Here is a 27,712-nt window from a genome sequence, read left to right on the forward strand (position 1 = left end):
TAATAATTTACAAATACTTAGCATTTTAAAAAACAAATAGAATGTATAGTATGTTTATCCCAAATATGACATGAGATATGATGCTAAAATAAGATATACTAAATTTTATTTTAAAAGATAAGTATTTTTAACTTATTTTAAATAATTATTACAATTATTTAATAAATATATTATTTCTCTTAAGTAAAAAAACATTAATACAAATATATCCCATTCGATACTTGGGATAGACTTATACTACCTATCTATTCTCTTCTCTGAGAGTCTCTAACTCAGCCGGATGCCTTCTATTTTTATTTGCTAAATCTGGTAAGACGAGGGTTGGCCCCGCCTGACATGCCGCTCTGTGCTGCAGGCAGGTGTTGCGGGACCACAACTGCCTGCAGACCCTGCTGCAGCACCTGACATCGCACAGCCTGACCATCGTGAGCAACGCCTGCGGCACCCTCTGGAACCTGTCCGCCCGCAGCCCACGGGACCAGGAGCTGCTGTGGGACCTGGGCGCCGTGGCCATGCTGCGCAACCTGGTGCACTCCAAACACAAAATGATCGCCATGGGCAGTGCCGCCGCCCTGCGCAACCTGCTGGCTCACCGGCCTGCCAAGTACCAGGCGGCAGCCACGGCCATCTCCCCCAGTGCCTGTGTGCCCAGCCTGTACGTGCGCAAGCAGCGGGCCCTGGAGGCCGAGCTGGACGCGCGGCACCTGGCCCAGACACTGGACCACCTGGAGAAGCAGGACCTGCCCGAGGCCGAGGCCGAGGCCGCCTCCAAGAAGCCGCTGCCGCCCCTGCGGCACCTGGATGGGCTGGCCCGGGATTACGCCTCAGACTCGGGCTGCTTCGACGACGACGATGTGCCCTCCCTGGCCGCCGTGGCCGCCGCCGCCGAGCCTGCCAGTCCTACTGTGCTGTCCCTCTTTCTGGGCAGCAGCTTCCCGCAAGGCCAGGCACTGGCCCGGGCCCCACCTGCCCATCGCAGCGGCCCAGAGGTGGAGAAGGAGGCCGGTGGGGAGGCAGCCTTGGCAGCCAGGGCCAAGGCCAAGCTGGCACTGGCAGTGGCTCGGATCGACCGGCTGGTGGAGGACATCTCGGCCCTGCACACATCATCTGATGACAGCTTCAGCCTCAGCTCTGGGGACCCGGGGCAGGAGGCACTGCGGGAGGGCCGAGCCCAGTCCTGCTCTCCCTGCCGGGGGCCTAAGGGTAGGCAGCGGGAGGCCAGTGGCCGAGGTCACCCCTTGTTGCGGCTCAAGGTAGCCCATGCCAGCCTCTCCAACGACAGCCTTAACAGTGGTAGCACGAGTGATGGGCACTGTCCCCGGGACCCCATAAGGCCCTGCCCGCTGACCTCATTGGCCAAGCGCCGAGAAGGGCTCCCCTGTGGCCAGGCACGGCCCAACCAACTTGATCTCAACCTGCTGGGTGGCCAGGCTAAGCCGGCAGCCCGGGAAGCTGCAGCCACCGACGCCTGTGTGCGCACCATCAAGCTGTCACCTACCTATCAGCATGTGCCACTGCTCAAGGACACTGCCAGGGCTGGTGTGGGGCTCCCGGTCCCTGGCGCCCGGAAACATGCCTGGCTGTCTGCAGAGGGCCTGAACAAGGTTCCCGAGAAGCTGGTGGCGGAGGCGACACCACTCTGCCTGTCCCATTGTAGCTCCCTGTCCTCACTGTCCTCGGCTGGCCACCCGGGACCCAGCGAGGCAGGGGACCTGGAAGACAGTGACTCGTCCCTGGAGGGGCTGGAGGAGGCTGGCCCCAGCGAGGCGGAGCTGGACGGGGCCTGGCATGGGCCAGGGGCTGCCTCCCTGCCCATGGCCATCCCGGTGCCCCCTCGGGGCCGGAGCCTGGGCGTGGAGGACACCACACCATCCAGCTCCTCCGAGAACTGTGTGCAGGAGACACCGCTGGTGCTCAGCCGCTGCAGCTCGGTGAGCTCCCTGGGCAGCTTTGAGAGCCCATCCATTGCCAGCTCCATCCCCAGTGACCCCTGCAGTGGGCTGGGCAGTGGCACAGTCAGCCCCAGCGAGCTGCCCGACAGCCCCGGGCAGACCATGCCACCGAGCCGCAGCAAGACGCCACCCCTGGCGCCCCCGCCTCCCGGCGAGCATGAAACCACCCATTTCAGCCTGCAGTGGGAAAGCTACGTGAAGCGCTTCTTGGACATCGCCGACTGCCGCGAGGGCTGCTGGCTGCCCTCCGAGCTGGACGCCGGCAGTGTGCGCTTCACCGTGGAGAAGCCAGATGAGAACTTCTCCTGTGCCTCCAGCCTGAGCGCACTGGCCCTGCATGAGCACTACGTGCAGAAGGATGTCGAGCTGCGGCTGCTGCCTCCAGCCTGCCCTGAACTTGGCGGGGGTGGTGGGCCTGGCCAGCACTTTGCTGGGCACTGCTGTCGAGATGAGGCCAGTGGTCGCCTCGAAGGACCGCCTGCCACCAACCAGGAGCTGGAGCTGCTGCGGGACTGCCTGGGTGCAGCCGTGCCCACCCGGCTCCGCAAGGTGGCCTCGGCACTGGTGCCCAGCCGCTGCGCACTTCCCATGCCCGTCTACATGCTGGTGCCCACCCCGGCCCGGGAGGACAGCTCATGCACTGACTTGACCGAGGGCACGCAGGTCACTTTCGGTGTGGCCTCACTCAGTGATGACACACTGCAGGCATCTCCCAGGGACCCAGCTGGTGGGTGCGGGGACAGGCAGAAGCCAGCAGGCCTAGAGGCTCCTGCCAGGCAGGCCACTGGGCGCCGGCACAGGGCTGGGGGTGCAGGCCGCAGAACGGAGCCAGTCCGAGGGCTGGTCAGGAACAGGGCAGGGCTGGAGCTGCCCCTCCGAAAGCCCCCGAGAGCTTGTGCAGACAAGAAAAGCCCCCAATTGGGCCGAGCTCATGGGGAGGGGGCACTGCAGTCCCTATGCCTCACAACGTCTACCGAGGAGGCTGTGTACTGCTTCTACAGCAACGGCTCAGACGAGGAGCTGTCCACAGCGGCGGGGGTGACACCCTCCCGGTGGGCATCTGCTACGCCCCAGACAGCGAAGAGGGAGCGCCTGGCTGGCAAGAAGAAGGCTCAGGCTGTCCCCAAGGCCACAATGCCCACCCGGGCCCAGCCTAGCCTCATTGCTGACGAGACACCTCCGTGTTACTCCCTGAGCTCCTCCACCAGCTCCCTCAGCGAGCCTGAGCCTGAGCCTGAGGCCGGCAGGCCCCGCGCCCATGAGCCAGTGGTCACCAAGGACCGGGGCCCTGGCGGTGGGAATGATGGCCGTCCCAGTTCTCAGGCCAAAGCGGAGATGCTGAGGCGCTGCATTGGCTCAGCCATGCCCAGGCGCCGCCCACAGGTGTCAGACCCAAGGCGTCGCAAGCCCCGAGATGCCCGGCTGGACAAGCGATCAGAGGGGCCGCGGGAGCGTGGCGAGGAGGCAGCAGGGTCCGACCATGCCTCGGATCTGGACAGCGTCGAGTGGCGCGCCATCCAGGAGGGCGCCAACTCCATCGTCACCTGGCTGCACCAGGCCGCAGCAGCCGCCACTCAGGAGGCCTCGTCCGAGTCTGACTCTCTCTTGTCCTTCACGTCAGGGCTGTCCGTGGGCTCCACCCTACAGCCCTCTCTACACAGGAAAGGGCGGCCAACACGAGCAAAGGGACAAGCGAGCAGTGCCACCCGGCCAGAGAAACGGGATGTGGCCCTGGCCCGGCGCAGCAGCAGCTCCTGCTTGCCCATTGGCCCGGAGAAGCTGCGCGGCGCTCAGAAGACCGCACCCGGGATGCCAGCTATGCTTCGAGGAAGAACAGTGATCTACATGCCCAGCTCAGCCACCCGATCTCAGCCCAAAGGCACCCCTGGCCCCCACACCACACTGAGGAAGATGGGCCCCCTGAGCCCCACCCAGCCAGCAGCTCCCACCAAAGCCCTGGGCCCTGGGCAGCAGCGGTCTCGAAGCCTGCACAGGCCTGGCAAGATCTCAGAGCTTGCAGCCCTGAGCCCCCTCCAGAGGAGTGCCACGCCACCGGCCCGCCTCACGAAGACCCCCTCACCCAGCTCCTCCCAGACTTCCCCTGGCTCCCAGCCCCTGCCCAGGAGGCCGCTCCCGGCTGCCCATGTTTCGGGGCCCCTGCCCAGCCCCGGGGCCTCACTGGTGTCCAAGACACCCACGCGGGCCCTGCTGGCCAAGCAGCACAAGACACAGAAGTCACCTGTGCGGATCCCCTTCATGCAGAAGCCCACCAAGCGGGTGCCACCATCCCCGGCCAGGGCAGCCCCAGAGCCAGGCTCCAGGGGTCGGGTGGTGTCCAAGGGGTGCCCGAGTGCCCGAGGGGGCCGCCTGGGCCTGGTGCGCATGGCCTCGGCCCAGTCCAGTGGCAGCGAGTCCTCCAACCGCTCAGGTTTCCAGCGGCAGCTGACCTTCATCAAGGAGTCACCAGGCCTGCTGCACCGACGTCGTCTGGAGCTGTCCACAGCCAAAGCCGCCCCCTCCGCCTCCCAGGGTGGCTCACCCCGCCGTAGCGGGCCTGCGCTGCCCACCGTCTTTCTCTGTTCCTCCCGCTGCAAGGAACTGCGGGCACCCTCCCTGCAGGCCCCAACCCCCCAGCAACCCCCCACAGCGCGGCCAGGCCCTGGTAAGCGGCCACCGAGGCGCACCAGCTCAGAGAGCCCGTCACGTCTGCCCATCCGCAAGCAGGCCACCCAGCCTGAGGCCGTCAAGCGCTATGCCTCTCTGCCCCACATCAGCACGGCCCCAAAGCCGGAGGGCGCTGCCCCTAGTCCCGCCTCGGACCCCGCACGCCGCAGCAGCGACGGAGAGGCCCGGCCCCTCCCCAGGGTGGCCTCGCCGTGCACCACTTGGCGCCGCATCCGGGATGAGGACGTGCCACACATCCTGCGGAGCACACTGCCCTCCACCGCCCTGCCGCTCATGGGCACCTCGTCGGAGGAGTGCCCAGGCAGTCCCCTGCAGCGCAAGACCAGCGATGCTGTGGTCCAGACAGAGGATTTTGCTGCCACCAAGACCAACTCCAGCACCTCCCCAAGCTTGGAGAGCAGGGGGCCGCCCCAGGCCCTGGCCAGCGGACCTACATCCCTTCTCGGCAGCGACATGGATAAGCCTGGTCCTGCCAAGGCACCCACCTCGGCCCCCTTCACCCATGAGAGCCTAGGAGTGGCTGGGGGGGGCTTTGCTGCCAGCCGGCATGGCTCCCCCAGCCGCTCGGCCCGAGTTCCCCCCTTCAACTATGTGCCCAGCCCCATGGTAGCAGCCACCACCACTGACTCAGCTGTGGAGAAAGCCCCCGTGCCCGCTGACCTCCTAGAATAGTTGCCTGGACTGGTTTTCTGGAACATCCTCTCTGGCTGTCCTGAGGGTGGTCCGGGGAACTGCCTACTCACCTGAGTCCCTGCCCTCAGAGCCCCACCCCAGCCCGTCGGCCTCACATCTCATGCTTGCTTTTGTGCTGTGGGGGCTAGAGGAGTTGGGCTGCGTGCTGGACCTCAAGTCCCAGCCTTGCCCACATGCAGAGACACCCTCCTGACCCCCAGCCCAACTGCGCTTAAGCCTCAGCAGGACACTCATCTCTGGGGAACCCAGGGAGATTACAGCATCCGCCTGAGGTGGGGATGAGGCTTCAGGGTGGTGCCATCTAGCACAGGCCCGAGGCATCCATCGGAGGACAACACTCATTATTACAGGGGCAGCTGGGTAATTTTCAATAACTGCTGAACTGAGAGAGGGGCATAGCTGAGCCTGACAATGAGACAGGCCCCTCCATTTTAGGTGCCAAGCCAGAGGCTAATGGATAGAACACTGTCAGAACAGCCTGGAAGGAGCAAGGAGAGAAGGGCAAGGGAAGATAGCTGGGTGATGCGGGGACACCCTATATCCCCACTCCTGGCTGGGGTGGGTGCTGGTTTTGGCCAAAGGAGGAAAAGGGGGACTAGAGAGGTAGGTGGAGGGAGTCAGGAACAGCTGGCGGGTGAGGTGCAGTGGGAAGGAGGAGGAGAGTCAGCCAAATACGGTTCACCTTGGTGACACACAAAGCCCAGGACCTATAGGGCGGCACAACTGCAGGGACGGGGGTGGGGCTGACACCTGGCCTAGGAGCTACAGGGCCTAGAGCCCCAGTCCTGCGGCCAGACTAGCTGGATGTGTAGAGGCTATGGCTGCTGGGGTGCTCAAGTGCTGGTGTCAGAGAGGCAGAGATGGAGGAGCACAAGGAGCCTGGGGGGCCTCTGTGGCTCCTGCCAGTGTGCAGTATGTGGGGAAACTGCTCAGGTCCCTCTCGGTTTCCTGCAGATACAGCCAATGACCTCATTCCTGGGGAAGCCTGGCTCTGAGAAGCAGCTGCTCTCGGGCTCACAGACCTGCCACAGTGCGGGTGGGAGCTGCCCCCGAGGGGCTGGGGAGCAGATGCTGTTTGAGGAGTCAGGCAACATGATGACTAGGTTTTAGGTCCCTTCTCTGGGAGGTTGGGTGGAAGTGCAGAAGGAGCTCCTGTCCCTGCCCATGGGCACCACTGTCCCCCCCATCCCCTGTCCATGGAAAGAGCTGAGACAAGAGCAGAAGTGTCTACTGGACCATCCTCAGTTCCCCCAGTGGGGCTCTTGGGGGCCACCCTGATTCAACTCTCAGAGACACATAGACATCATGTTACTTCTGCTAACACGTCTGTGTCATGTTGCATAACACCCTGTCCACCAGGACAATTGCCAGGGCTCTGCCTCAGAAGGCCACAGGCAGGATGCTGGAATGGCTGGATGCACCAAGTACACCTTTTATGACCAAATTTCTAGGATGAGCTGGCACACAGAGGACCATGGCAATGAGAACTGGGCAGTGCATTGCATGAGCCCATAACTAACTCTAGGACACACTGGAGCAGGGAGGGGGAGGGGGAGAGTACAGGAGGGATATTTCAGATGCATCTCAGAAACCAGGATTCCTCGTCTCCATCCTTAACCTGAACTGGCAGGACTGGGTGGCCTCAACTCCTTTTTAAGCAGGCTCTCACACTTACCATGGGCCAGCTACCCCCCAGAATGGCCTGGTGGGAGAAGTTGTGCAGAGACAGACACAGCTTGCCCAGCCATAGGGACTCTGAAGCGATGGGTACCGGGGGTGGGAGCACCCACGCACTGTGAGACCCTGGTGGTGCTCTCAACATTCTGTCTGTCTTCCCACTTGGGCCAGGAGAACTCCAGAGCTACCTCTAGAGCCAGAGTGGCTGTTGTGACTTGGTGAGAGGCCCAGCCCTCCTTGGCTGCCCCCTCCACCTGCCCCTTGTCTTCAGAGGGGGCCAGCTTTCACCTCGGCAAGCACACCAGGAGTCATACCCCATCTATGTCCAGCGCCACATTTGCCTTCTCTGTTCCTGTGATAGAGCATAGCTACACCTCACAACTGCGCAAGGCAGGACAGTGGGAGTCCTGGGCCCTGAGCAGAGTGGTGGTCCCTGGACAACTGATTCTAGGCCTGAGCTGGAGGACTCAAGTCTTAGGACCCGAAGGATATCTCCCATGAAGCCTTGATCCCCTCAGGGCTGCTCGGCCACCTGACAATGCTGAGGGGACCCTGTTTGCCTCCAGAGCACACTCAATCCAAGACCTTGAGCAGCCACCACCAGCGGGATCCTGAATTGGGGATAACATGCCTGCAGGTACAGCATTACCTCACTCCCTCTGCCCCAGTCTGTCACCTGGCCAGTGGCCATAGCGCCCCAGCTAGAGCCTAGCTGTTTTGGTCCATCTATCTCTGTGCCCCTCCAGTCTATGCCCTGGGCCCCTGCAGTGTTACAAGATGTGTAAATACATATATAGCCCGGGTTCCCCTCTCCCACCCCAGTCAACCTAAAGCCGTCGTCTGGTGGAAGGAAGGCACAGAACCAGGCATCTTATGTGCACCTTTAATAAATGGAGCTGTTGAATCTTGCTCTACACAGTTATTTTCAAGTGGGTGAGGACTGGGTGAGTGGGGCTGGAGTACTTTGTGGGTTTTCCATCCAGACTGCCCGCTCTGGGTCCATGTGCTAGAGGCAGATCAGGCTGTGGGATTTGTGCAAGAAGAGCACTAAGGACAGGCGGATGCAAAGGAGAAGGTAGCTGGAGTGTCTCACTGTGATCCTGGCATGGGGGGAGGGTGGCCTCTGGAGCCCCTAGACTCACTCAGGTGACCCAACCTGAAGGCCAGGGGTGACCTCCCAGCCCAGGGCAGCAGGACACGTTGAGACATTAGCAGGTAGGCCAGGGGGTGACGGGCAGTGTAGCCTCAGTGTCCACTGCCCTAACTGGAGCCATGCCAGCATGTTCAGAATGCCTGTGCCCCCAAGGGTTTCAGGGATCTTTCAGGTTTAAGCAGGCACATCCCCGCCCCCTCCCCCCCTTCTTCCAGAAGAGATGCTGGGTCACCCGTGTCAAGAACTTGCCTTGTGTACCCAAGTGCTTCCCTAAGCTCATGGGGAAACCTGGAGAAGAGTGGCTCACAGAGGCACTGTCCGGAAGGCTGGTGGCAGTGGGGCTTTCCTCTGCGGGGCCTGTTGGGGACACCCATGACGGCCTGGAACACCTCCTTTCTCTTCACATTGCCCACTGCCAGGATGGAGGTGGTTGGATGAGGGCTCGAGCAAGTAACGGACCAGCTTGTCCTATTTTGGGAGCCCAGGCCAGCACCCCATCTGATAGATCCCACATCCAACAGGTTAGTCCTGCACCCTGACCATGAACCGGTCGCACAAGTGCTACCCATGCCTTAGACTGAGGTGCTCAATGCCATTGGTGGCCCCATCTCAGAGCTGGGCCCTACTGGGCAATCTCTCTACATGGCCACAGCCACCTCATTGTTTTCTGGACCCTCTGGGGGCCCCACAGTTCACATAGAGACAGGCTCCGTTTAATGGGTGACCAGTGAAGCAGCGTTACCAAAAGAGAAGGGAGGATGGGTTCTGAGGCTCCAAACCAAGTCGAGGCTGAAGGCAATCAGGCTCCAGAAGAGAAGCAGCCTGGGGCTGAGCGGCATCCACAAAGCCTGTCCTGACCCTCGGTAACGGGCCTGTGCCCTGCTGAGGCAGGTGTGCCCCTCACCACTGTTCCTGCTGCGACCGCACACCAGGCAGGCTCTGTCCCCTGGGGTCTCCGGATACCGAGGCAGGCTTAGCCATGAATCAGAGAGCCCAGAATCTGCTTCTGGGACCCAGGAGCCCATGACTGAGATGTGACAGGAGGCCATGGGGTGCACACTCCAGGGACTGCATGCTCAGGCGAGCCCCAGGGTCAGGTCAGCCTGAGAAGGTGGTCGAGGCCCCGGACAGTGCCACCTGCTTCACCTGGACGATGTCCTGCTCCAGCTCCTGGCCAGCTTGCCAAAGGTCCTCACACCTTTGCCTTAGCTCATCACCGGCTTGTCTCAGCCGCTGGTTGGCGGCCACGTAGGCCCGGCTCTGCTGGTAGAGCTGCTCCCGTTGGGCCTCAGGGTTCTCAGCCTTCCAGGAGGAGTCTGGGGACACACAGGCCATGCTCAGAGAGGGGCTGAGAGAAGCCTCCATTTACCACCCCTCTGGCAAATTTACCACCCCTTCTGGTCACGGAAGAGGCCCTGCCTGGGGGTGGGTACCACTCCTGTAAAAGGCCCTGACCCCACAATGGAACTGCCGAGCAGGCTAGTCCTCATTCCTGTTCTTAAAGCCTCAGATGCAACCTTCTGCTCCCGAAAAACTATCCCATGGCCCTATAATCTTGAAAAATCTGACACAGTCAACAGGCTGCAAAGACAGGAGGGTATGGACAGGTGAGGGTATGAACAGGTGATTCCACTTCCTAACAGTGTGCCCAGCCGAAGGAGGTGGGGTGGAGTGGGGTTGAGGGAGCAGGGCAGAAAAAGCAGAGTTTCAGGGTCACCCAGAGACATATCCAGGTCCTCTCTGCTCTGCCTGGGCCCGTTTGAATGGGAACAATGCCACCTGCCATGCTTGGCAGCTGTCTGCTGTCACACCGCTGCAGGCCAAATGTCTAGCACAGACCCTGCAAACTCTGGTGTTTATTAATCACTTTTTCTCCATCTGCTTTAGTAATAAGGTGGGAAACGCCAGACAGCACAGATAAAGATTAAGTGTGGTCCTAGATAAAAAAAAAAATATATATATATATATATATATATGGTTCTCCCTAGGCAGTTTGGCTCAGTGGATAGAGCGTCGGCCTGTGGACTGTCAAGGGCATATGACTTGGTTGTGGGCTTATCCCCAGTGGAGGGTGTGCAGGAGGCAGTTGACTGATATTTCTCTCTCATCGATGTTTCAAGCTCTCTCTCCTTCTCCCTTCCTCTCTCTAAAAAAATCAATAGAATATATTTTAAAAAAAACACACACACAAAAAAAACCCATGGTCCTGCAAGGGAAGCACCTCTCCCTTAAGCAGCCCCAGCACTGCTTGTGCCTTGGTTTCCCCACCTTCGGACCTGTCCATTATTCTTTTTCTTTTTTTAATTTACCTTTACTGTTGAAAATATTACAGATGTTTCCTTTTATGCCAATAATTCTTTTTTAAAAAAAATATATTTTATTGATTTTTTTACAGAGAAGAAGGGAGAGAGATAGAGAGCTAGAAACGTCGACGAGAGAGAAACATCGACCAGCTGCCTCTTGTACACCCCCTATCGGGGATGTGCCCGCAACCAATGTACATGCCCTTGACCGGAATCGAACTTGGGACCTTTCAGTCCGCAGACCGACGCTCTATCCACTGAGCCAAACCGGCTTTGGCTATTATTAAATTTTTAAAAATGTTTCCTATAGCGTTTCTTACTTCATATTGCCCACAAGACACATGTTTACTGTCTTGGTCCTAATGGCCTGAGGGAAGGCACTGTCCTCTTTTGTTCACCCCAAAGCTTAGAACAGAACCTGGCACATAAGTTCTTATTTTTGTTTTTTTGTTAATCCTCACTCGATGATATTTTTTAAAAAGAAATTTAGCTCCTTTAAAAAAAAATGTGTATATATATATATATATATATATATATAGTTATTGATTTCAGAGAGGAAGGGAGAGGAAAAAAGAGACAGAAACTTCAATGATGAGAGACAATCAATGATTGGCTCCCTCTTGCATGCCCCAGTCTGGGGATTGAGGCCGCAACCCAGGCATGTGCCCTGACCAGGACTGGAACTGGTGACCTCTTGGTTCCTGGGTCAATGCTCAACTGCTGAGCCACACCCGGCTGGTCCGAGGATATTTTTTATTTTGACTTTTTTAGAGAGAGTGGAAAGGAGATGAGGGGGAGATAGAAGAGAGAGAGAGAAACATTGATGTGAGAAAGAGAGACATCAATTGGTTTCCTCCTGCAAGCGCCCTGACTGGGGCTGAGGAATGAACTTGCAACCAAGGTATGTGCCCTTAACTGGGAATTGAACCCAAGACCCTTTGGTGCACGGGCCGAAGCTCTAACCACTTAGATACACTGGCCAGGGCCATAGGTTCTTAATGAAGGTTTGTTGAATGAATAGGCAAACTTTATGGACCAGTACACAAAAAACAACTGTAGGCCAAAGCCGTTAGTCACTGACCTGTTATCATCTTTTCCACAAGGGACTGAGCAACGTTTCCACAAATACATAGCTTTGGCTTTGCAGAGCCAGTCTGTCCTGACTACTCAACTCTGCCATTATGTCCTGAAAGAAGCCTGGTTCAGAGATCCACAAACAGGCATGGCTGTGCACCAACACAACCTTACTGACACAAATCTGAACTTCATACCCTTAACACTTATCACAAGATAGTCTCTTTCCCCCTTCCCCCTCAAAATTAAAAAGCGTAAACACCAGTCCTAGCTTCCTGGCTTTACCAGAACAGGCGGTGGGCAAGATTTGGCTGGGGACCCAGGTCTGAGGCGCCCTTCTGAAGACACGCCCCACTTTACAATGAGAAGAGGGCTCAGAGAGGGTAAGGATCATGCCACAGTCTCGGCTCTAAATTTCACGGGTTTCGCCCTAGCCGGGTTGGCTTAGTGGGTAGAGCATGCATCGGCCTGACTGAAGAGTCCTGGGCTGGATTCTGTCAAAGGCACATGCCCAGGTTGCTGGTTTGATCCCCAGTTGGGGGTGTGCAACAGGCAGCCGATAGGTGGTTCTCTCTCACCACTGATATTTCTCTCTCTCCCTCTCCCTTCCTCTCTGAAATCAATAGAAATATATTTTCTTAAAATGAAAATAAATTCCACGGTTTCAACGGACCTCCTACACCCACCCACTGCGCATCTCGTTGCTGGGGTCTTGGGGCGGTCTCTCCCCCGCAGGCCTGCGGGTCCTGGGCTCCCCCTACCTTCGGGGGCCAGCGCGGTGAAGACTGGGTCCTCGGCGGGCGCCCCCCGCACATCCTCCAGGATCTGCTCCGTCGTGGGGGGCGCAGGGCGAGTGGGCAGCACCACGCGCTTCTTGGCCTTCGAGCCCATCCCTGCAGGGAGAGAACCGAGCGTCACCGGGGCGCCCACCTCGCGGCCTGTGCCTAGGCGGTTCCAACCGTCCAGCGAATCCTCACGCACTCGTCCTGCCTCGCCCCTTCAGTGTCCAACTCCACCTCTGCCTCAGTTTCCCTGCTGAAACAGTACCTGCCTCTGCTCACCTAGGCACGCAACCGGAGCTGCCAGCGGCTCAGAGCGGACCGCTCTGCTTCCGGTCGGAGTGTGGCCCCGCCCTCCAAGTCCTGAAGCGAACTTCCGGCCCTCCCCCCTGCCCGCTCGTCATGAGGTCACGCCCCCTCTTAAAGAGGCCGCGCCCGCGAGCGACCCGGTGTGATCTAAAAGGAGCTGTAGCTGGACCAAAATCAGAAAACACGCGACCTCAGCCTCTCCGGACTGGAAACTCAAGGGGTGGATGTAGGTCCAATCCCGGCTTCCCTCCTTGCATAACAAAGCGTGAGGCCGTTTTCTGCAAAAGGGGGACACAAACCCCAACCCGCGTGGCTGTCCTGGGAACAAAGCTCCTATCCACACAAGGAAACCCTGCGCACAGAGGCGTTCAGTGAATGCTAGCTGTGCCAATTACCAGCGAGGTGGCCAGGGACACAGGACATACGCCAGCAACTCGCCGGCTGGATCTGGGTCCAGGTCCCCTCTCTGATCTCTAAAACCCCTTCCTCACCCTCTGGGTGGTGCTGGACTGACTAGAATAGACAGGCTCAGAGCATAGGGCGATTTTTGTGTGTATTTTTTTTAACAGCTTTATTTTTAAAAAAATATATTTTATTGATTTTTTACAGAGAGGAAGGGAGAGAGATAGAGAGCTAGAAACGTCGATGAGAGAACATCGACCAGCTGCCTCTTGCACACCCCCTACCGGGGATGTGCCTTCAACCAACGTACATGCCCCTGACCGGAATCGAACCTGGGACCTTTCAGTCCGCAGGCTGACGCTCTGCCACTGAGCTAAACCAGTTTCGGCTTTAACAGCTTTATTGAATGTAAATTACATAGCAATAAAGTCCACTTGTTTAAAGTATACAATTCTGTGGTTTGTGAATATGTGTGTGTGTGTGTGTGTGTGTGTGTGTTCATGCAACCATGACAAGTCTAATTCTAAAACATTTGTATCATCCCCAAAAGAAGCCTATTAGCAGCCACTCCCCTCAACCCCCCACTAATCTATTTCCTGTCTCTGGATTTGCCTGTTCTGGATATCCTATATAATAAAAGACTAATATGCAAGTCGACCTAATGGCCAAATGACATGTATAGCCACCCGGGGACAGATGCTCCCACAGGGGGGCACCGCTCAGCCAGAAGGCCATGAGCGGAGTGGCAGTGACAGGAGCCTCTCCTGCCTTTATGACATCCACTGAGGGCACAGGCCAGGTGGAGGGACTCCCTCCCCTCCCCCAGTGCACGAATGTCATGCACTGGGCCTCTAGTTTCACATAAAAGGAATCACAGACAATGTGGCTTTGGGTGTCTAGCTTCTCTTACTGTTGAGCATCATGGTTCCAAAGTCCATCCATGTTGTAGAGAGTGTCAGTGCTTCACTCATATTCAGGGTTGAGTAATATTCCAGGCTGTGCCCCAAAGGAGACCAGAGACTTGGCGCCTCCTTTTAAGCCTTTATTGCAAACTTTGAGGTCAGACATGGTCCCTGAGACTCTGAATAATGTCACTAGCTCCCCCTCCCCCTCCCCCCAGATTCTGGGGCAGAGAAGGGATATTGGTCATCATTGTGGCCTGGCTTCTGCTCCATCCCACCCCACCTCCATCCCAAACATACACAGGGAGCAGGGCAGTATCCCCACCAGAGGCCTAAGCCAAGGTGGGATGTCTCTGGGGTCCAGCCAGCAGTTGGTGATGGGAGTGGCTTCCGGCACTGGGTGGAGGGCTACACAGGGGAGCAGGCAGCCTATGGAGAGGATACTACAGAGGAAGGGGTTCTCAAGGGCCACGATCAGTTGGGCTGTGGCCTCTGTGGCAGTGGTGAGTTGCTCCAGTGGGCTGGGGTGACCTTTGTGGGGGACAGGCCCTGAGCAGGAGCCCCCATGCTCATCCAGTATGTATGGTGGCCAGCAGGTGATGCAGTTGAGCAAGGGACTGCCACAGCAGGTGTAGCAGAAGTGGCAGCTGAAGCACACATGTGGGGTGGGTGTGACTGTGACTGGGCACCCAGACCCAGCAGTCATTGCCTTCTGGGTGTGACTGAAGTACTGCAACTGGCCGTGGGAGGGGCAGAGGTGGCCCGGGATGTAGGCAGGATTGTGGCATTCTGCATGGGGCATATGGACATGGAAGTGAGGCTGAGGCGTACGGCCCTGGTCCACCTACCCATCCTGGGCCGCACACGCACACTGCCAGCAAGTGGGCCATGCCTCACTGGGCACTCACCCTGGCACAGCCCCTCTGTGTCCCGCTGCACACACGCGCTGCTGGTCACCTGGGGGCCTGGAGGCCGCACTGTCATGTCCTCAGCTGTCCCATAGAGCAGCAGTGTGTAGCGGTACAGTGTCCCTGGACAGGGGTCACGGTGAGCACGGGGATAAGGGGAAGAAACTATTGGTGGCCTAATCCTGCCATTTTGGACCCCATTGCCCAGTCCTCCCCACCCCACCCTGGAGCTACAGACTCAGACGGTGCCCCGGCCCCCAGCAGCCATTGTGGGATGATAACTGATGTCTATTTCTACTATGCAAGATCACTGGGAGCCCCCCTGCAGGGGGGTAATTCAGGCAGGCCTTAGAGTTTCCAGCCTGTGCCTGCCTCTCACCCGTGTTGAAATAGTAGCCCTTGTTCTCCAGGCCCAGGGTCCACACGCCCCGCGGGTCCTCATCCCAGAAGTGGGTGGACATAAAGATCCAGTTGTTATAGCCTTGGCCGCTGATGTCGAAGGGTCTGGGGCAGACAGGTGGGGGTGGGGTAAACGGCTGATGACTACAGTCATGAAGGGGCCACTGAGCCACAGCAAGTGTCTGCCTGCACAAGTGGCCTTCACGAACTGATCACCCCTGCGCAGGCCACGCCTGACTCCGAAGTACATTCGCCCCTCCCTGTGTGGACCCATAGGGCAGGTCCCCCGACCCTCACCTGATGGCCACAAGTGTGGAGCGGGTGCCCAGGGGGCTGGTGAGCGCGATCTCCAGGTCCCCCCGGCGGCTGTAGGACAGTGACAGCTTCACCTGCACATGCTCCAGTGAGCGGATGTGGTTGGCACGGCCAGCACAGGCTGACACTTTCTTTTTCACGTGCATCCGCGCCAGGATGGGGCTATGGGTGGCATGGGCATCAGGGCTCCTCCTGCTGGCCTGCTGGGGGGTGGGCGGCCAGCAGGCAGGGTCTGGGATCAGATCATGGGACCCACCTCTCGGACTTACTGAGGCCTCAGGGCCTGCCTCCCAAGTGTCTGCCTGGGTGTTAATGACAGGCGTGGGAGAGGGCTGGAGATGTGACAGGTGCTGGGGGAGGAAGGGGGAGTTGGCAGGTAACGCACAGTGACTGGGACCGAGGAGAGCGCTCACGTGGGGTTGTGGAGGACTCGAATGGCACATTTCTTCTGGGGCTGTGTGGGCAGCCACGTGCGAGCCAAGTCTACCAGCAGCCCAGCATCCAGCAACCCATAGCCATAGTGGTGGCTCACTGTGTGGAGGGGGCCGTCACTCACTCTGTGGGCATGGGGTCGCCACCCCCACCTGGCCATGCAGTACCTTGGCGCCCCACACCATTGGTCCTCCAGTCCTCAGCCTGGAGGTGTGCCTGCCTGGATGCACGAACCACCAAGTGCTGCATGTCCCTCCATGTCAAGAACGGGCTGGGGGAGATGAGGGAATAAGCTGAGGCCACAACTGGGGGGCCAGGGTGGTAATAGGGTCCCCACTGTCACCTACTTGGCCTCCAGAGCCAGAGCGATTATGCCTGCAGCCAGTGGGGCAGAGGCCGAGGTGCCTGTATGCTTGTCGGTGCACTGGTGGTGCAGGTCCGTGGTGACCTGGGGGCAGAGATGGGGATTGGGGGGCCTGGTGCACATGAAAACCCAGCCCTTGTTCACATGGAACCAGGGACTCAAGAAGGCACTGCAGAGCATCACACCAGACAAGGGGCCTGAGCACTGCCCAGGTCCACACCCCAGAAACACGGGCCAGGGTGTGTGAAGGGCAACAGTGGGATGGGGCCTGGGACCCATGTCTATGTTCCAGCTCTGCAGGCGCAATCCCTGAGAGGAAGGAAGATAGGGGAACAGAAGGGGAGATGAGGGGACAGGAAAGAATGGGGAGAAAGGAGGGAAGATGGGGACACGGGAGGGAAGTGAGGACACAGGAAGGAAGGTTGGGGAACAGGAGAGGTGAGGGAATGGAGGGAAGTCAGGGCTGGGGGTAGGAGGATGGAGGGAAATTGGGAGGATAGGAGGGAAGACATGGGGACTGGAGGGAAGGTGGGGAGGGAGACAAGAGGGAAGGTGGGGGGACCAGGCTGGGCCAGGCAGAGTGAGCATGGTGAAGGGGTCCACTCACAATTTGTGGGTCGGTGACAACGCCACTGCTGTAGGTGGTGGTGAGGGTGGAGGCGCAGGCTTCACTGTACCAAGGCACGTGACCCTGCTGGGTGGTACTGCCCACAGAGAGAGTGTGGATGCTGTTGGTGTAGCCATCGCAGTTGCAGTTGTCATAGTGCAGGCCACCGTTGCCAGACGCCCAGATGAAGAGCGTGCCTAGCCCACCTCGGCCCTGCAGATGGGGACAGGACAGGGGATAGGGATGTCAGCCTTTCATGCAGGCACAGGCCCTCCCAAACCCTAGATCCTGCTCACCTTGGTGACGCCACGCCTGAAAGCTTCTCGGGTGAGGATGCCTGGACCATCCACCGTTCGGCCATCGTCCTCGGGGCCCCAGCTGGCACTGTAGATGTGGATGTGCTGCGGCTGCAGGCTCAGTGACTGGGCCTCAATGACATCAGTAATGGTGCCATCCAGCATGCGCACGCCTGCACAGGCAGCTGTCGGATCTCTGCAGACAGCCCTGCCGGCACCCTCACCCCTCCAGGCCAGCTCCAAACACCCTAGCCAGCCCCTCTCTCCGCTCCTGGGGAGTGGAGGCATCTGTGCAGGCTCAGCTCTCCACACCCTGAGTCTAAGCAACAAAGGCAAAGGCACCAAGAAGTTTCCTCCCCTGGTTGATCTGCCAAATCTCCCTGGTGTTACCAGCAACCCAGTGCCACCTCATCCAGCCCCTCTCCTTGGCGCATCGGAATACCTCCAATTCGGGCATTGTAGGCGACGCCTGTACCACAGAACCTGTTGTTAGCTATGGCTGCCACTTCCCCAGCACAGCGGGTCCCGTGCCTGGTGTCAGGGCAGAGAGGAGTGCCCGTCACAGCTCACCTGGCCCTCACACAAGGGCCACCCCCAGGCCCCTGTAGCATGCCAGGCTCACCGGTTCTCATCACTGATAGTGTATCGTGGTTGGGGGTCTGGGTCATAGTCGTTGAAGTCATAGCTGGCCAAGGGATCCTAGGGGTAAAGTGGGATGGGAGGGGTTGGAGCAGGCCATGGGACCGGGGGACGAGGGCAGCCCTGCCCCAGTTCAACTCAGGCTCACGTAGTTGGCCCAGAGGTCTGGGTGGTCCTTCTCAATGCCATCGTCTAGGACAGAGACCACGATGCCCTGGCCTGACAGCCCCTGGTTCCAGACTTGTAGGATGTTTAGATCCGGCTGCATCTTGTTGTTCTATGCCAGTGAGTTAGAATTAGCAGGGCTCTGGCCTGGCCTGGCCCGACCACCTGGCCCAGCCGCTCACCATGTACCACTGCTTGGAGAACCAGGGGTCTGTGGGTGCCACTAAGGAGCGCTTCACACGCCACTGCAGAGTCTGCTGCTCAAACCACTGCACCTGAGGGGGACATGCAGCAAGGGAGGGGGCTGGATCAACAAGCCTAGCCCACCCTCCTTTCAGCTATCCCACACTTTACTATTTTTAAAATATATTTTTATTGACTTCAGAGAGGAAGGGAGAGGTAGAGAAAGATAGAAACACCAATGATGAGAATCATTGATCAGCTGCCTCCTGCATGGCCCCCCACTGGGTAACGATGACCGGGAATTGAACTGTGACCTTCTGGTTCATAGTTTGATGCTCAACCCCTAAGCCACACCAGCTGGGCTATCCTGCACTTCAGAGGGCCATGTTCCACAAACGAAGACCTGCTCCTCTGAGTCCTTTCTGCCAACTCTTGGTCAAAGGGCCCACGCCTGTGTCCAGGGTCTGCATAGGCCTCTTCCCAGGGTTCAACAAGGGACAACTGTTTGTGAGGCTGTGTTTTGAGTGGAATGTGTGTCTGGGTTGTCTTCTGCTTGTGGTGTGGGACAGACCTGGGACCCTGTGTTTTCTCGGGCTGCTCTTCTAGGTCCCTATGTGCCTGGAGTTTTGCCCTCAGAGGGTGCCAAGACACCCATCCCCAGGGCCCACAGATAATTGGTTACTGCCTGAGGTGGCATGGAGTCCTGGGGTCCCAACTCTGTCCCCCATCCCTGTTCTAGATCCCTCTGTCCAAGATCTGCCCATCTCCCCCCTGCTGTGGCCACTGCTCTCTACCACCTCCTGTTCCTCTAACACAGTGGTAGGCAAACTCATTAGTCATCAGAGCCAAATATCAACAGCCCAACGATTGACATTTCTTTTGAGAGCCAACTTTTTTAAACTTAAACTTCTTCTAACACCACTTCTTCAAAATAGATTCGCCCAGACTGTGGTATTTTGTGGAAGAGCCACACTCAAGGGGCCAAAGAGCCGCATGTGGCTCTCGAGCTGCAGTTTGCCAACCACGGCTCTAACAGACCCTTCCACTCTTCTTCTATAACTCATTTTCAACACACAGCAGCCTTACTCTTTGTTGAAACCCTCCCAGGGCTTCCCACCACTCACTCTGGGCCCACAAGGCCCTGCCTTTCTGGCCCTCACAAGCCTCCCTCTGCTGCTGTCACAGTGGCTGCCTCACTCAGGGCCTTTGCACACGTTGTTCTGCCTGACTGGGCTGCTCATTCTCAGATCTTTGCTCTTCCTCTTTCCTTGTTGATCTCCCCATCCCTTTCCCCCAAAACCAACTCATGTCCCTCTGCTCCCATTTCAGCAATGAGGGCCATCATCTCCCCATTTGCTCTGCTCCAGTCTTGGGAACTGTCCCATGCACCTGATCCATCGGCAAGCCCTGGCTTCTCTCTTGCAAACCACATCTCCAACTGGCCAGTTCTCTTTGCTGCCAATGCTCCCGGCAAGTTTTGAACAGTTGGCATCTTGTCTCCTTATGGATCAGCTCCCCAGCCCAGTTCATACCCATTTGTGGCTCCATCTAATATCTTTCCCTCGTCATCTCTCTGAGCATCTAGAGACGGGGTTCTGGTCCCAATTCAGCCAGTCTCTTTGGGTGACTTCAGGCAGCATTTTCCTCTTTGGAACTGCTTCTTTCATCACACAATGGGCCAGTGCACACCCTCTTTATGGGATACCTGGGAATCTTAATCATTCAGGTCAAAATAGAGGAGGTAAGGGGGGTGGTTGATAAGAAATACTGATAGTGTGCCAGGCCCTGGAATGTGCATCACGCACATGCATGATCTGTTGCACTCCACAGATCTTCCCTATTTGGGTCCTCACTGTATAGACTGGAGGGCCAGGTGAAAGGAAACCAAGACTCAGAGGGAGCAGGTGAGTTGCCAAGGATCACAGCCATTCATAACAATCACAAGAATAACAGGGGGTGTCTAAGACCCTGAGGGGGCAGCCTCAAGGCCAGGCTCACCTTGGGGTCTTTCTTCAGGCGCAGGCGATGGCCCCAGTGTGGGGTCAGGGACTGCTGGACCACACCCCTGTGCCGCAGGTGGAAGTACTGCCCATCAGGGAAGATCTGGGAATGTGGGGGAGCAGCCTCATAGCTAGGATCCGGCTTCCCTGATGCCCTGCAGGATGCCCCTTGTTTGCATCCTCCCCAACCAGGTGCCCTGGTGTGAGCTCCATGTGCCCTCTGAGGATCCTCGAAACTGAAGTAGGGGCTGGTTGGGAGTTCTTCATATCTAGGGGACCCAAGAGACACCTTCCCATCTGTCATCTGTCAGGGCCTAGTCACTTGGGTTGCCCAGTCCCGCCCCCTCCAGTCCATCCGGGTCCCACCCACCAGCCCCAGGTTGACGAAACCAAATCTGCGTGCCAGGCGCTCAGCCTCCCGGTAACCCTCAGACACCAGCACGGCCCAGCTGCTGACATAGATGGGGGCCCGGGCCGAGACCAACCCCACAGATGCGGGGCAAACGAGGGCCAAGCCCAGGGGCAAGGCCAGGCGCAGCCAGAAAGCAGTCCGGGTGGGCCGCATGGTGGCGGGGGCGGGGCGGGGCGGGGGCGAGCCTCCAAAAGCCCCGCCCCCCCGGCCAAACCGCCGCGCTGGCCCCAGCGCCCGCTCCGCCCCCGGCACCATAGCAACGCTTGAAAGGCTTCAACTCCCAGGGGTCTTTGCGTCACCCCTTTGAAGGCACAAAGCACCCACAGAAATGGGAGGGCGGACACACACAGACCCAAACCCTTTGGAACCCCAGTCTCCCTATTTGTACAGTGACCCAATTCTTCTGACCCAGAGGAGTTCACTATTGTTACGGCTGACCCCGCCCTGTTACTTAGCCGCACCCCTTCCTACACACCCCTCCCTAGAATCAGCCCTGCCTCCTCTCCCGTCCAACCAGATTTACAGTGAGCTTCACTTTTTCAATATAGCTCCGCCCCAAAACCGCCCCTCAGATTCCTTCCCGCCGTCTTTATAATGTGCCCCGCCCCTCCTCTGTTCTTGCTAATAAATTCCTTACCGTTTCTCCAATCAACTCTGGTCTCTCTCAGGCCCCTCCCACCAACCCTGTTTCCCCCCCACCCCCCCAGCTCCACTCACTTACACCACCGCTCAGCCAATAATCCCCGGCCGAGACCCGCCCCCCAATCAGCTACGTCCCGCTCCCCCTCGACCAATCGGAGACCTAGGCCTCTGAGCCCCGCCCCCTTCCTTCCAGTGGGTGGCGCCTGCGGCGGCCACCGCCGCCAGAGGGCAATGAGGCGGGGGAGACGGGGCAGGCCCCAACTCCTTTGCCCGCCCTGCCCTCCCATTGGCCGGTGCGTCGGGCAGGGGGCGGGGACCAAACTGGAGGCAAAGACCAGCCTGCGAGCAGAACGGTGCGACTCTCTTCAGGAGAAGGCGGCGCGTGCCTGGCGGGACCGGTGCGCAGCGCCGAGATCGAGCTCGGGCTGCCAAACCCGGTCCCGCCGTAGCCATGGACGGCCTGCGCCAGCGCTTCGAGCGTCTTCTGGAACAGCGGAACTTGGCCACCGAGGTACTAAGGGCAGTCGAAGCCAAGACCGGTGTCGACAAGCGGTACTTGGCAGCAGGTGAGCCGTCCGAGGGCGCTCGGAGCTGTCGCCCCATTTCACCGACCTGCATACTGAGGCACTGGGGCACCTGGGCCTTAGTCTGCCCCACATCCGGAGCCTGCCCCAGCGGCAGGGTTCGGGCCTTATGGGAGGGGCTCAGATCCTGGCTGGGGAGAGGTCCTGGGTGAACCCGCAGTCCCTCCCCTGCCCTCGCCGTGCCATCTTGGGCGAAGGTCACCCCTTATCTGGGCCCCTGCAGCAACCCTACTCTGGTCCGCATGTCTGGAGGCCGTCCTTTGCCCCATCCCTTGGAGCTCTGGGTGCCCGCCAGGTCAAAGTCCGGTTCTTCCAGTTGCCCTGCAGGCCCCAAGGGTAGGAGAGGGGAGGAGGGGGCAGATAGGCGCCAGTGCCCTGAGTTTTCACCTCCTGCCCAGATGACCCCCAGCCTGAAAGCAAACGTAGAGATCTTGTCTTTTTAGAGGGGATACTTCCTGCCAAGAGGGAGGGTCATTCCCACCTACTCTCCCATTCGTTTCCCCTCTTGGCATGCCCTCTCCTCTCACCTGGTCTACTGTGCATGAATAGTTGAGGTGGAGTTGGGTTGTTTGACAGTTATGGTGGGGTTAGAGAAAAGATTGGATAGAAAACCAGGAATAAGGGGCTCCAGCCACCCTTGACTATAACTACCATTCTAGTCCTTCCACTTTCTTTTAAAAAAAATATATTTTATTGATTTTTTTACAGAGAGGAAGGGAGAGAGATAGAGAGCTAGAAACGTCGATGAGAGAGAGACATCGACCAGCTGCCTTTGGCACAACCCCTACCGGGGATGTGCCCGCAACCAAGGTACATGCCCTTGACCGGAATCGAACCTGGGTCCCTTCAGTCCACAGACCGACGCTCTATCCACTGAGCCAAACCGGTTTCAGCAAGTCCTTCCACTTTCTTTCCTCCTCATTAACCTCGGGTGACCCCTTCCACTCTCAGAAACTGTCTAGTTAGTAAATGGTTAAATGCCTTCCTTCCCTCTTTTGTGGTATTCAGGCGCACGCCCACTTTGCCACTTCTAGGAAGACCTCCTGGAATAAGTCACAAGGATGCTGGTGGGGGCAGGAGCATGCTCTGTGTGCAGACAGTGCCAGGTGTTCTGAGAACCTTCTATGTGCAGAAGCTGGAGTCCACTTACCTCCCATTTCCCACCAGGCCAGGGAGCCCTGAGGGTCTGAAATTTGTCCCCCAGGTTCCCATTGCCCAACTATGTCTGCTTAGCCAGGGACCTGCCCATTCGAGCAAGCTTGGCTTTCCACATCTCGGTGCCAGTGGCTGGGGAATTTAGGTCATAGAGAACTGGGGAGAGGCCCACTGGGAAGGGCCACTAGGGAGGCTGATAGTTAAAGGAAGGAAACTAAGGCCCAAAGAGGCAAGGGCTATGTGGGAGGATGCCCCTGCCACCTGCCCTGTGTGGAGTATTCACCGCTCCTCACCCCCTGGGCCCCATCTGTTGTTGATCTCAGGCCATGCTCCCCCCCAACCCATATACAAGATCATCCTCCTATTGCTGAGGCTGCAGGAATAGGGATTGAGGGTTGGGTGCCCTGGGAAAGCCACTGCTCTCTGACCAGCCGTTTCTGAGGAAGAGGTGACATTCCCCCAGCCCCTGGCCCAGATGTGGGAACCCTTGGGCTCCACATGCCCCAGATGGCCAAATGCCCTCTGCCAGGTAACAGGAGGAAAGCCGGAGGAGCCAGCTGGGGAGGACTTGCTCCACTTCTGACACCAGGCCTGGGATAAAACCAAGGCAGGTGGAGGGAAGTGTGTGGGTGACCGCCCTTTGGTCCAGAAGGCGGCCTCTGTGAAGGCCGTGGGAAGCTGTAAATCTCCTCAGGGACCCTGGGCAAGCCCCTTTCCCTGGCAGCTTTTGTTTAGGCCTTGTCATTGCGTGAGACAGAACAGAGAAGCACACAAGTAGCACTTAGATATGAGAGTTACAATAATGGTTTTCAGAGTGGCTTCCCATATTCCCACACTGTTCTCTTCTGAGCCTCTTTGCTGGGAGTGTTTTTGTGACCAGAAGTCCCTCAGTAATGTATGGAGAGCATAAGTCCTCTCTGATGAGTGTATTTAGCTAATCAACAACCCTAGGAGGCAGGGTCACTATGCCCCAATGACAGATGGTGAAACTGAGTCTTCAAGAAGAGAGAGACTTTCTCAGTGTCACATGGCAAGTGAGTGGAAGAGCAGAGGGCTCTCCAAGATCGAAGAGGCTCCGTACTGCCCTTTGCTGCCTAAGACAAGGGGGGTCTTAAATGGGGCTGTACTGCCCCTGTTAGGACACGAGGCAGTGTCTGGGGACAACTGTGGTTCCATGGCGGCCTGCTCCTGGCAGAGTGGGTGGATCCAGCCCTACAAAGAGGGTGACCTGGCCCAGACTAAAACCCCACACTAAGATGGCATTTAAAAACATTTTTTATTGGCTTTAAAGAGAGCAGGATAGGGAGATACAGAATCATTGATCGGCTCCTCCTGCATGCCCTCCACCGGGGATCGAGGCTGCAACCCAGGCCTTCAACTGGCAACCCCTTGGTGCATGGGTCGATGCTCAACCATTGAGCCACACTGATCAGGCTTAAGATGAAAAACTTTTTAAAAAATATATATTTTATTGATTTTTTACAGAGAAGAAGAGAGAGGGAATAGAGTTAGAAACATCGATGAGAGAGAATCATCAATCAGCTGCCTCTTGCATACCCCCTACTGGGGATGTGCCCACAACCAAGGCACATGCCCTTGACCGGAATTGAACCTGGGACCCTTCAGTCTGCAGGCCGACGCTCTATCCATTGAGCCAAACCTGTCAGCCTAAGATGAAATTTTAAATTGCCTCTGCCTTTGTCCCCTCACCAGTAATCACGTTTTAATGATAGAATGGCCTCGGTTCTAGTTTTTTCTCTTATAGGGCCCAGGGTGAGGTGGTTATAATTACAGATGATTCCTATTCAGCAAGTGTTTATTGGGCAGCTACTCTGAATCCACCAGGGCCGAGGACCCTGCCTGCCTTTGGGGAGCTCACAGTACAATAGGGGAGATAGATATGTTAACTAATTACAGGCACAAGACTCAGTATTCAGAGACATGGTAGGGGTCGTCCAGGTGCTGTGTGGAGACTAGCACGCCCTGGAGGGGTCACCAAAGCTTGTGGGAGGAATGACAACTCTGTGGGGAGCATCTGCCAGGCCAAGAGGAGGCTGGGAGCCTGCGGACTGGGTGGGGAGTGAGCCAGGCCCCCACCCATGCCCTCTTTTCTGCAGGAGCCACCACTCTGCTAAGCCTGTATCTTCTGTTCGGTTACGGGGCACCTCTACTATGCAACCTCATCGGCTTTGTGTACCCCGCATATGCATCGTGAGTGCCCCGGGCTGTTCAGGTGGGAAGCATGAGGGGCTCCAGGCAGCCCCTGATCCTGTCACTCCTCTCCCCAGGATAAAAGCTATCGAGAGTCCAAGCAAGGAAGACGACACTGTGTGGCTCACTTACTGGGTGGTGTACAGCCTATTCGGGCTTGCCGAGTTCTTCAGCGATCTACTCCTGTCCTGGTTCCCTTTCTACTACGTGGGAAAGGTACGCACCACTGGAACACACACAGGAGGGGATCTCCTGGGAGCAGGCGGGCAACCAGAGATGGGGTTTGAGGAGCCCGCCCTGCTGCCTCCCCGGGGTGTCGGGGAGACTCAGCCCCTTCCCTGTGGAAACAGGCCCAGCCAGGGGAGTATCTGATGGGTCAGCCCAAGCCCATCCAAAAGGACGTCTGATGGGGGTGGCCAGACGAATCCTAAGGGGTGTCAGTTGGCGGTGGCCTAGGTCCACATAGCTCAGTGTCTGACGGAAGAGGTCGGACCCCTCCTCCTGGGGCACAGAGCCAGGCTGAGCATAACTGCCGCCCCTGCCCGCAGTGCGCCTTCCTGTTGTTCTGCATGATTCCCGGACCGTGGAATGGGGCTCACATGCTGTATCGTCAAGTCATACGTCCGCAGTTTCTAAAGCATCACGAGGCCGTGGACAACATCATGAGAGACCTCAGCGGGCGAGCTCTGGACACAGCAACAGGAATAACTCGGGACGGTGTGTGCTTTTAGGGCATGGGGGAGTTAGTTTGTCCCAGTTTGGGTCTGTCTGTCTATCTTTCAGACACCCCTGCTTACCTTCGCTCCTGCCCCCCTCCTCCTGACTCTGACTGGTCTCCATCTGGCATCTTGGCCGTTGGCCTCAGGCGCTCTGGCTTCCCCTCTCACTGTCTGCCTTTCTCTCCTATGCTTTCGGAAACCAGTCCTTCAGACCCTGGCCCGAAGCCGGGCTCTCGTCACCCCAACAGCAATGGTGGTGGGCCCCCCGCTGCTACCGGAGCCAACCTTAGGTAACCCCCACCCCTAGGAAGTAAGTTTTATATGAGTATGCATGCATATGTGCAGGTGTGAGTGCATGCATGCATGTGTGTGTGTGTGTATGACAGTGGGTTGGTTTGTGCATTGTATGAGTTCATTTAAGTGTGTGATTGTTTGCATGTGTACCTGCATATGTGTGAATATGTGCAGATGACTTTCCTTGCCAACGATGGCCATTGACCCTACCTTGGACCCCAGAAGCCTCCATCCCACTCTCTAGCAGCTGAGCACAGCCCCAGAATCTGAGAGCTAGATCAGACCTACCTTACCCCATGGTCCTCTCTCTGCAGCCCCAGTAAGCATGTCTCAACTCCAGAAGGACCAGTGAAGTCCCCATCCGGCCCCCGTGCAGATACGCTGGCCGGCCAGCAAAAAGACACCAGGTCCTCTACGGATTCAACTGATTCACAACAGACCTCCGCTGTTCCCTTAGCCCAAAGCAAGCCAGCCTCTGGAAGCGGCTCAACTGCCTTGGCCCCATCCCATTCTCATTCCTGGCCTGTAGGCTCTGCCAAATCCCAGGGCCAGCCTTCCTCAAAAGCATCTAGGCCAAGAGCCAATTCCTTCACCCACACCCCTGGCCAGCAGCACCCTCAACCATTGACCACTTCCTGGGGCCCCTCCCAGCCAGCCCAGCAGTCCCCTGGCTCTGGTTCAGGCTCTGCGCAGCATCCCAGCCCCAGCACTGTGCCATCCCCCGGTGGTACCACCACCCCCGGGCAGCCCCAAGGCAGCCCCAATAGGCCAGGGGAGTCGGCCACCAAGGCCTCTAAGTCCATCAAACATCAGAAGAAGTCCCTAACGCAACTAAACCCCAGTGGTACCATCATCTCCATGCAGTCCCACAACGGCCCCAATAGATCAGGGGAGTCGCCCCCCAAGGCCTCTAAGTCCAACAAATATCAGAAGAAGTCCCCAACGCAGTCCTCAACCAATCCCTCAGGAAAAGACCAGCAGCCCCCAACCAGTACGTCAAGAAAAGACCAGCAGCCCCCAACCAGTACGTCAAGAAAAGACCAGCAGCCCCCAACCAGTACCTCAGGAAAAGAGAAGCAGCCCACAGCCAGTACCTCAGGAAAAGAGCAGCAGCCCCCAACCAGTACGTCAAGAAAAGAGAAGCAGCCCACAGCCAGTACCTCAGGAAAGGACCAGCAGCCCCCAACCAGTACCTCAGGAAAAGAGCAGCAGCCCACAGCCAGTGCATCAGGAAAAGAGCAGCAGCCCACAGCCAGTACCTCAGTGCCCGAGCTAACGTTCTCCCCTCTGGAGTACACCACAGAGTCCACCACCGAAATCACCTGCACCTGGCCCCACCACTACTCCTGGCTCCGGTACCTACAGCACCTCTGGCGCCTGAAACACCTATCCTGCTAGGAGAGGCCTCAATAAAGTACATCTGGCAGAGCCTCCTTTTGCCATCTGTCCTGGGTGTAT

At 57.8% G+C, this 27,712-nt stretch overlaps 4 protein-coding genes across 13 annotated transcripts in view; 2 read left to right on the forward strand and 2 right to left on the reverse strand.

Moving 5' to 3' along the window:
* Positions 1-7,915, forward strand: part of APC2 (APC regulator of WNT signaling pathway 2) — a 27,219-nt gene extending 19,304 nt beyond the window's left edge. For all 6 annotated transcript variants that reach the window (XM_084883467.1, XM_084883468.1, XM_084883469.1 and 3 more), the window contains one exon: positions 356-7,915. In XM_084883467.1, coding sequence (XP_084739593.1) covers positions 356-5,309 — 4,954 coding nt within the window. In that variant the 3' untranslated portion in view covers positions 5,310-7,915. The remainder of the gene's footprint in view (positions 1-355) is intronic.
* On the reverse strand, positions 7,877-12,688 carry LOC311622415 (UPF0449 protein C19orf25 homolog). Of its 3 annotated transcripts, none has more exons than XM_084883571.1 (3): positions 12,599-12,688; positions 12,299-12,430; positions 7,877-9,476 (listed from the first exon to the last, which is right to left on the reverse strand). In XM_084883571.1, the coding sequence occupies exons 2-3, from the start codon at positions 12,426-12,428 to the stop codon at positions 9,259-9,261; spliced, it is 348 nt and encodes a 115-aa protein (XP_084739697.1). In that variant the 5' UTR covers positions 12,429-12,430; positions 12,599-12,688; the 3' UTR covers positions 7,877-9,258. The 3 variants fall into 3 exon arrangements, with proteins under 3 accessions (XP_084739697.1, XP_084739698.1, XP_084739699.1); XM_084883572.1 differs by having other exon boundaries at positions 12,585-12,669; XM_084883573.1 differs by having other exon boundaries at positions 12,519-12,645.
* A 1,302-nt stretch (positions 12,689-13,990) lies between these two features.
* Positions 13,991-20,818, reverse strand: PCSK4 (proprotein convertase subtilisin/kexin type 4; the record flags this gene model as incomplete). The annotated part of the gene is given in 17 exon segments (XM_084885340.1): positions 13,991-14,023; positions 14,255-14,718; positions 14,838-14,960; positions 15,217-15,341; positions 15,534-15,715; positions 15,718-15,751; positions 15,965-16,082; positions 16,151-16,254; positions 16,331-16,431; positions 16,955-17,167; positions 17,251-17,423; positions 17,693-17,781; positions 17,873-17,949; positions 18,038-18,166; positions 18,237-18,329; positions 20,236-20,340; positions 20,560-20,818. Coding segments are annotated over 17 exon segments (2,406 nt in total). The 5' UTR covers positions 20,803-20,818.
* A 667-nt stretch (positions 20,819-21,485) lies between these two features.
* REEP6 (receptor accessory protein 6) lies at positions 21,486-27,683 on the forward strand. 3 transcript variants are annotated; one of them, XM_084884171.1, is made up of 6 exons: positions 21,486-21,857; positions 25,148-25,241; positions 25,319-25,457; positions 25,790-25,958; positions 26,164-26,250; positions 26,569-27,683. In XM_084884171.1, the coding sequence occupies exons 1-6, from the start codon at positions 21,743-21,745 to the stop codon at positions 26,604-26,606; spliced, it is 642 nt and encodes a 213-aa protein (XP_084740297.1). In that variant the 5' UTR covers positions 21,486-21,742; the 3' UTR covers positions 26,607-27,683. The 3 variants fall into 3 exon arrangements, with proteins under 3 accessions (XP_084740297.1, XP_084740299.1, XP_084740298.1); XM_084884172.1 differs by having other exon boundaries at positions 21,620-21,857; positions 26,164-26,270; XM_084884173.1 differs by lacking the exon at positions 26,164-26,250 and having other exon boundaries at positions 21,616-21,857.
* The last annotated feature ends 29 nt before the right edge of the window (positions 27,684-27,712 follow it).

This window comes from Pipistrellus hanaki, assembly GCF_964339955.1.
Source record: "Pipistrellus hanaki genome assembly, chromosome: 5".
Lineage (NCBI taxonomy): Eukaryota > Metazoa > Chordata > Mammalia > Chiroptera > Vespertilionidae > Pipistrellus > Pipistrellus hanaki.

Excerpts from the sequence above, each read along its gene's own strand:
- LOC311622415 (XM_084883571.1), bottom strand. The coding sequence starts at position 12,428 with ATGGGCTCGAAGGCCAAGAAGCGCGTGGTGCTGCCCACTCGCCCTGCG. Across the intron at positions 9,477-12,298 it reads CACCGCGCTGGCCCCCGAAG|ACTCCTCCTGGAAGGCTGAG; the intron begins GTAGGGGGAGCC and ends GTGTGTCCCCAG.
- REEP6 (XM_084884171.1), top strand. The coding sequence starts at position 21,743 with ATGGACGGCCTGCGCCAGCGCTTCGAGCGTCTTCTGGAACAGCGGAAC. Across the intron at positions 25,242-25,318 it reads GTGTACCCCGCATATGCATC|GATAAAAGCTATCGAGAGTC; the intron begins GTGAGTGCCCCG and ends TCCTCTCCCCAG. Across the intron at positions 25,959-26,163 it reads AACAGGAATAACTCGGGACG|TCCTTCAGACCCTGGCCCGA; the intron begins GTGTGTGCTTTT and ends TTCGGAAACCAG.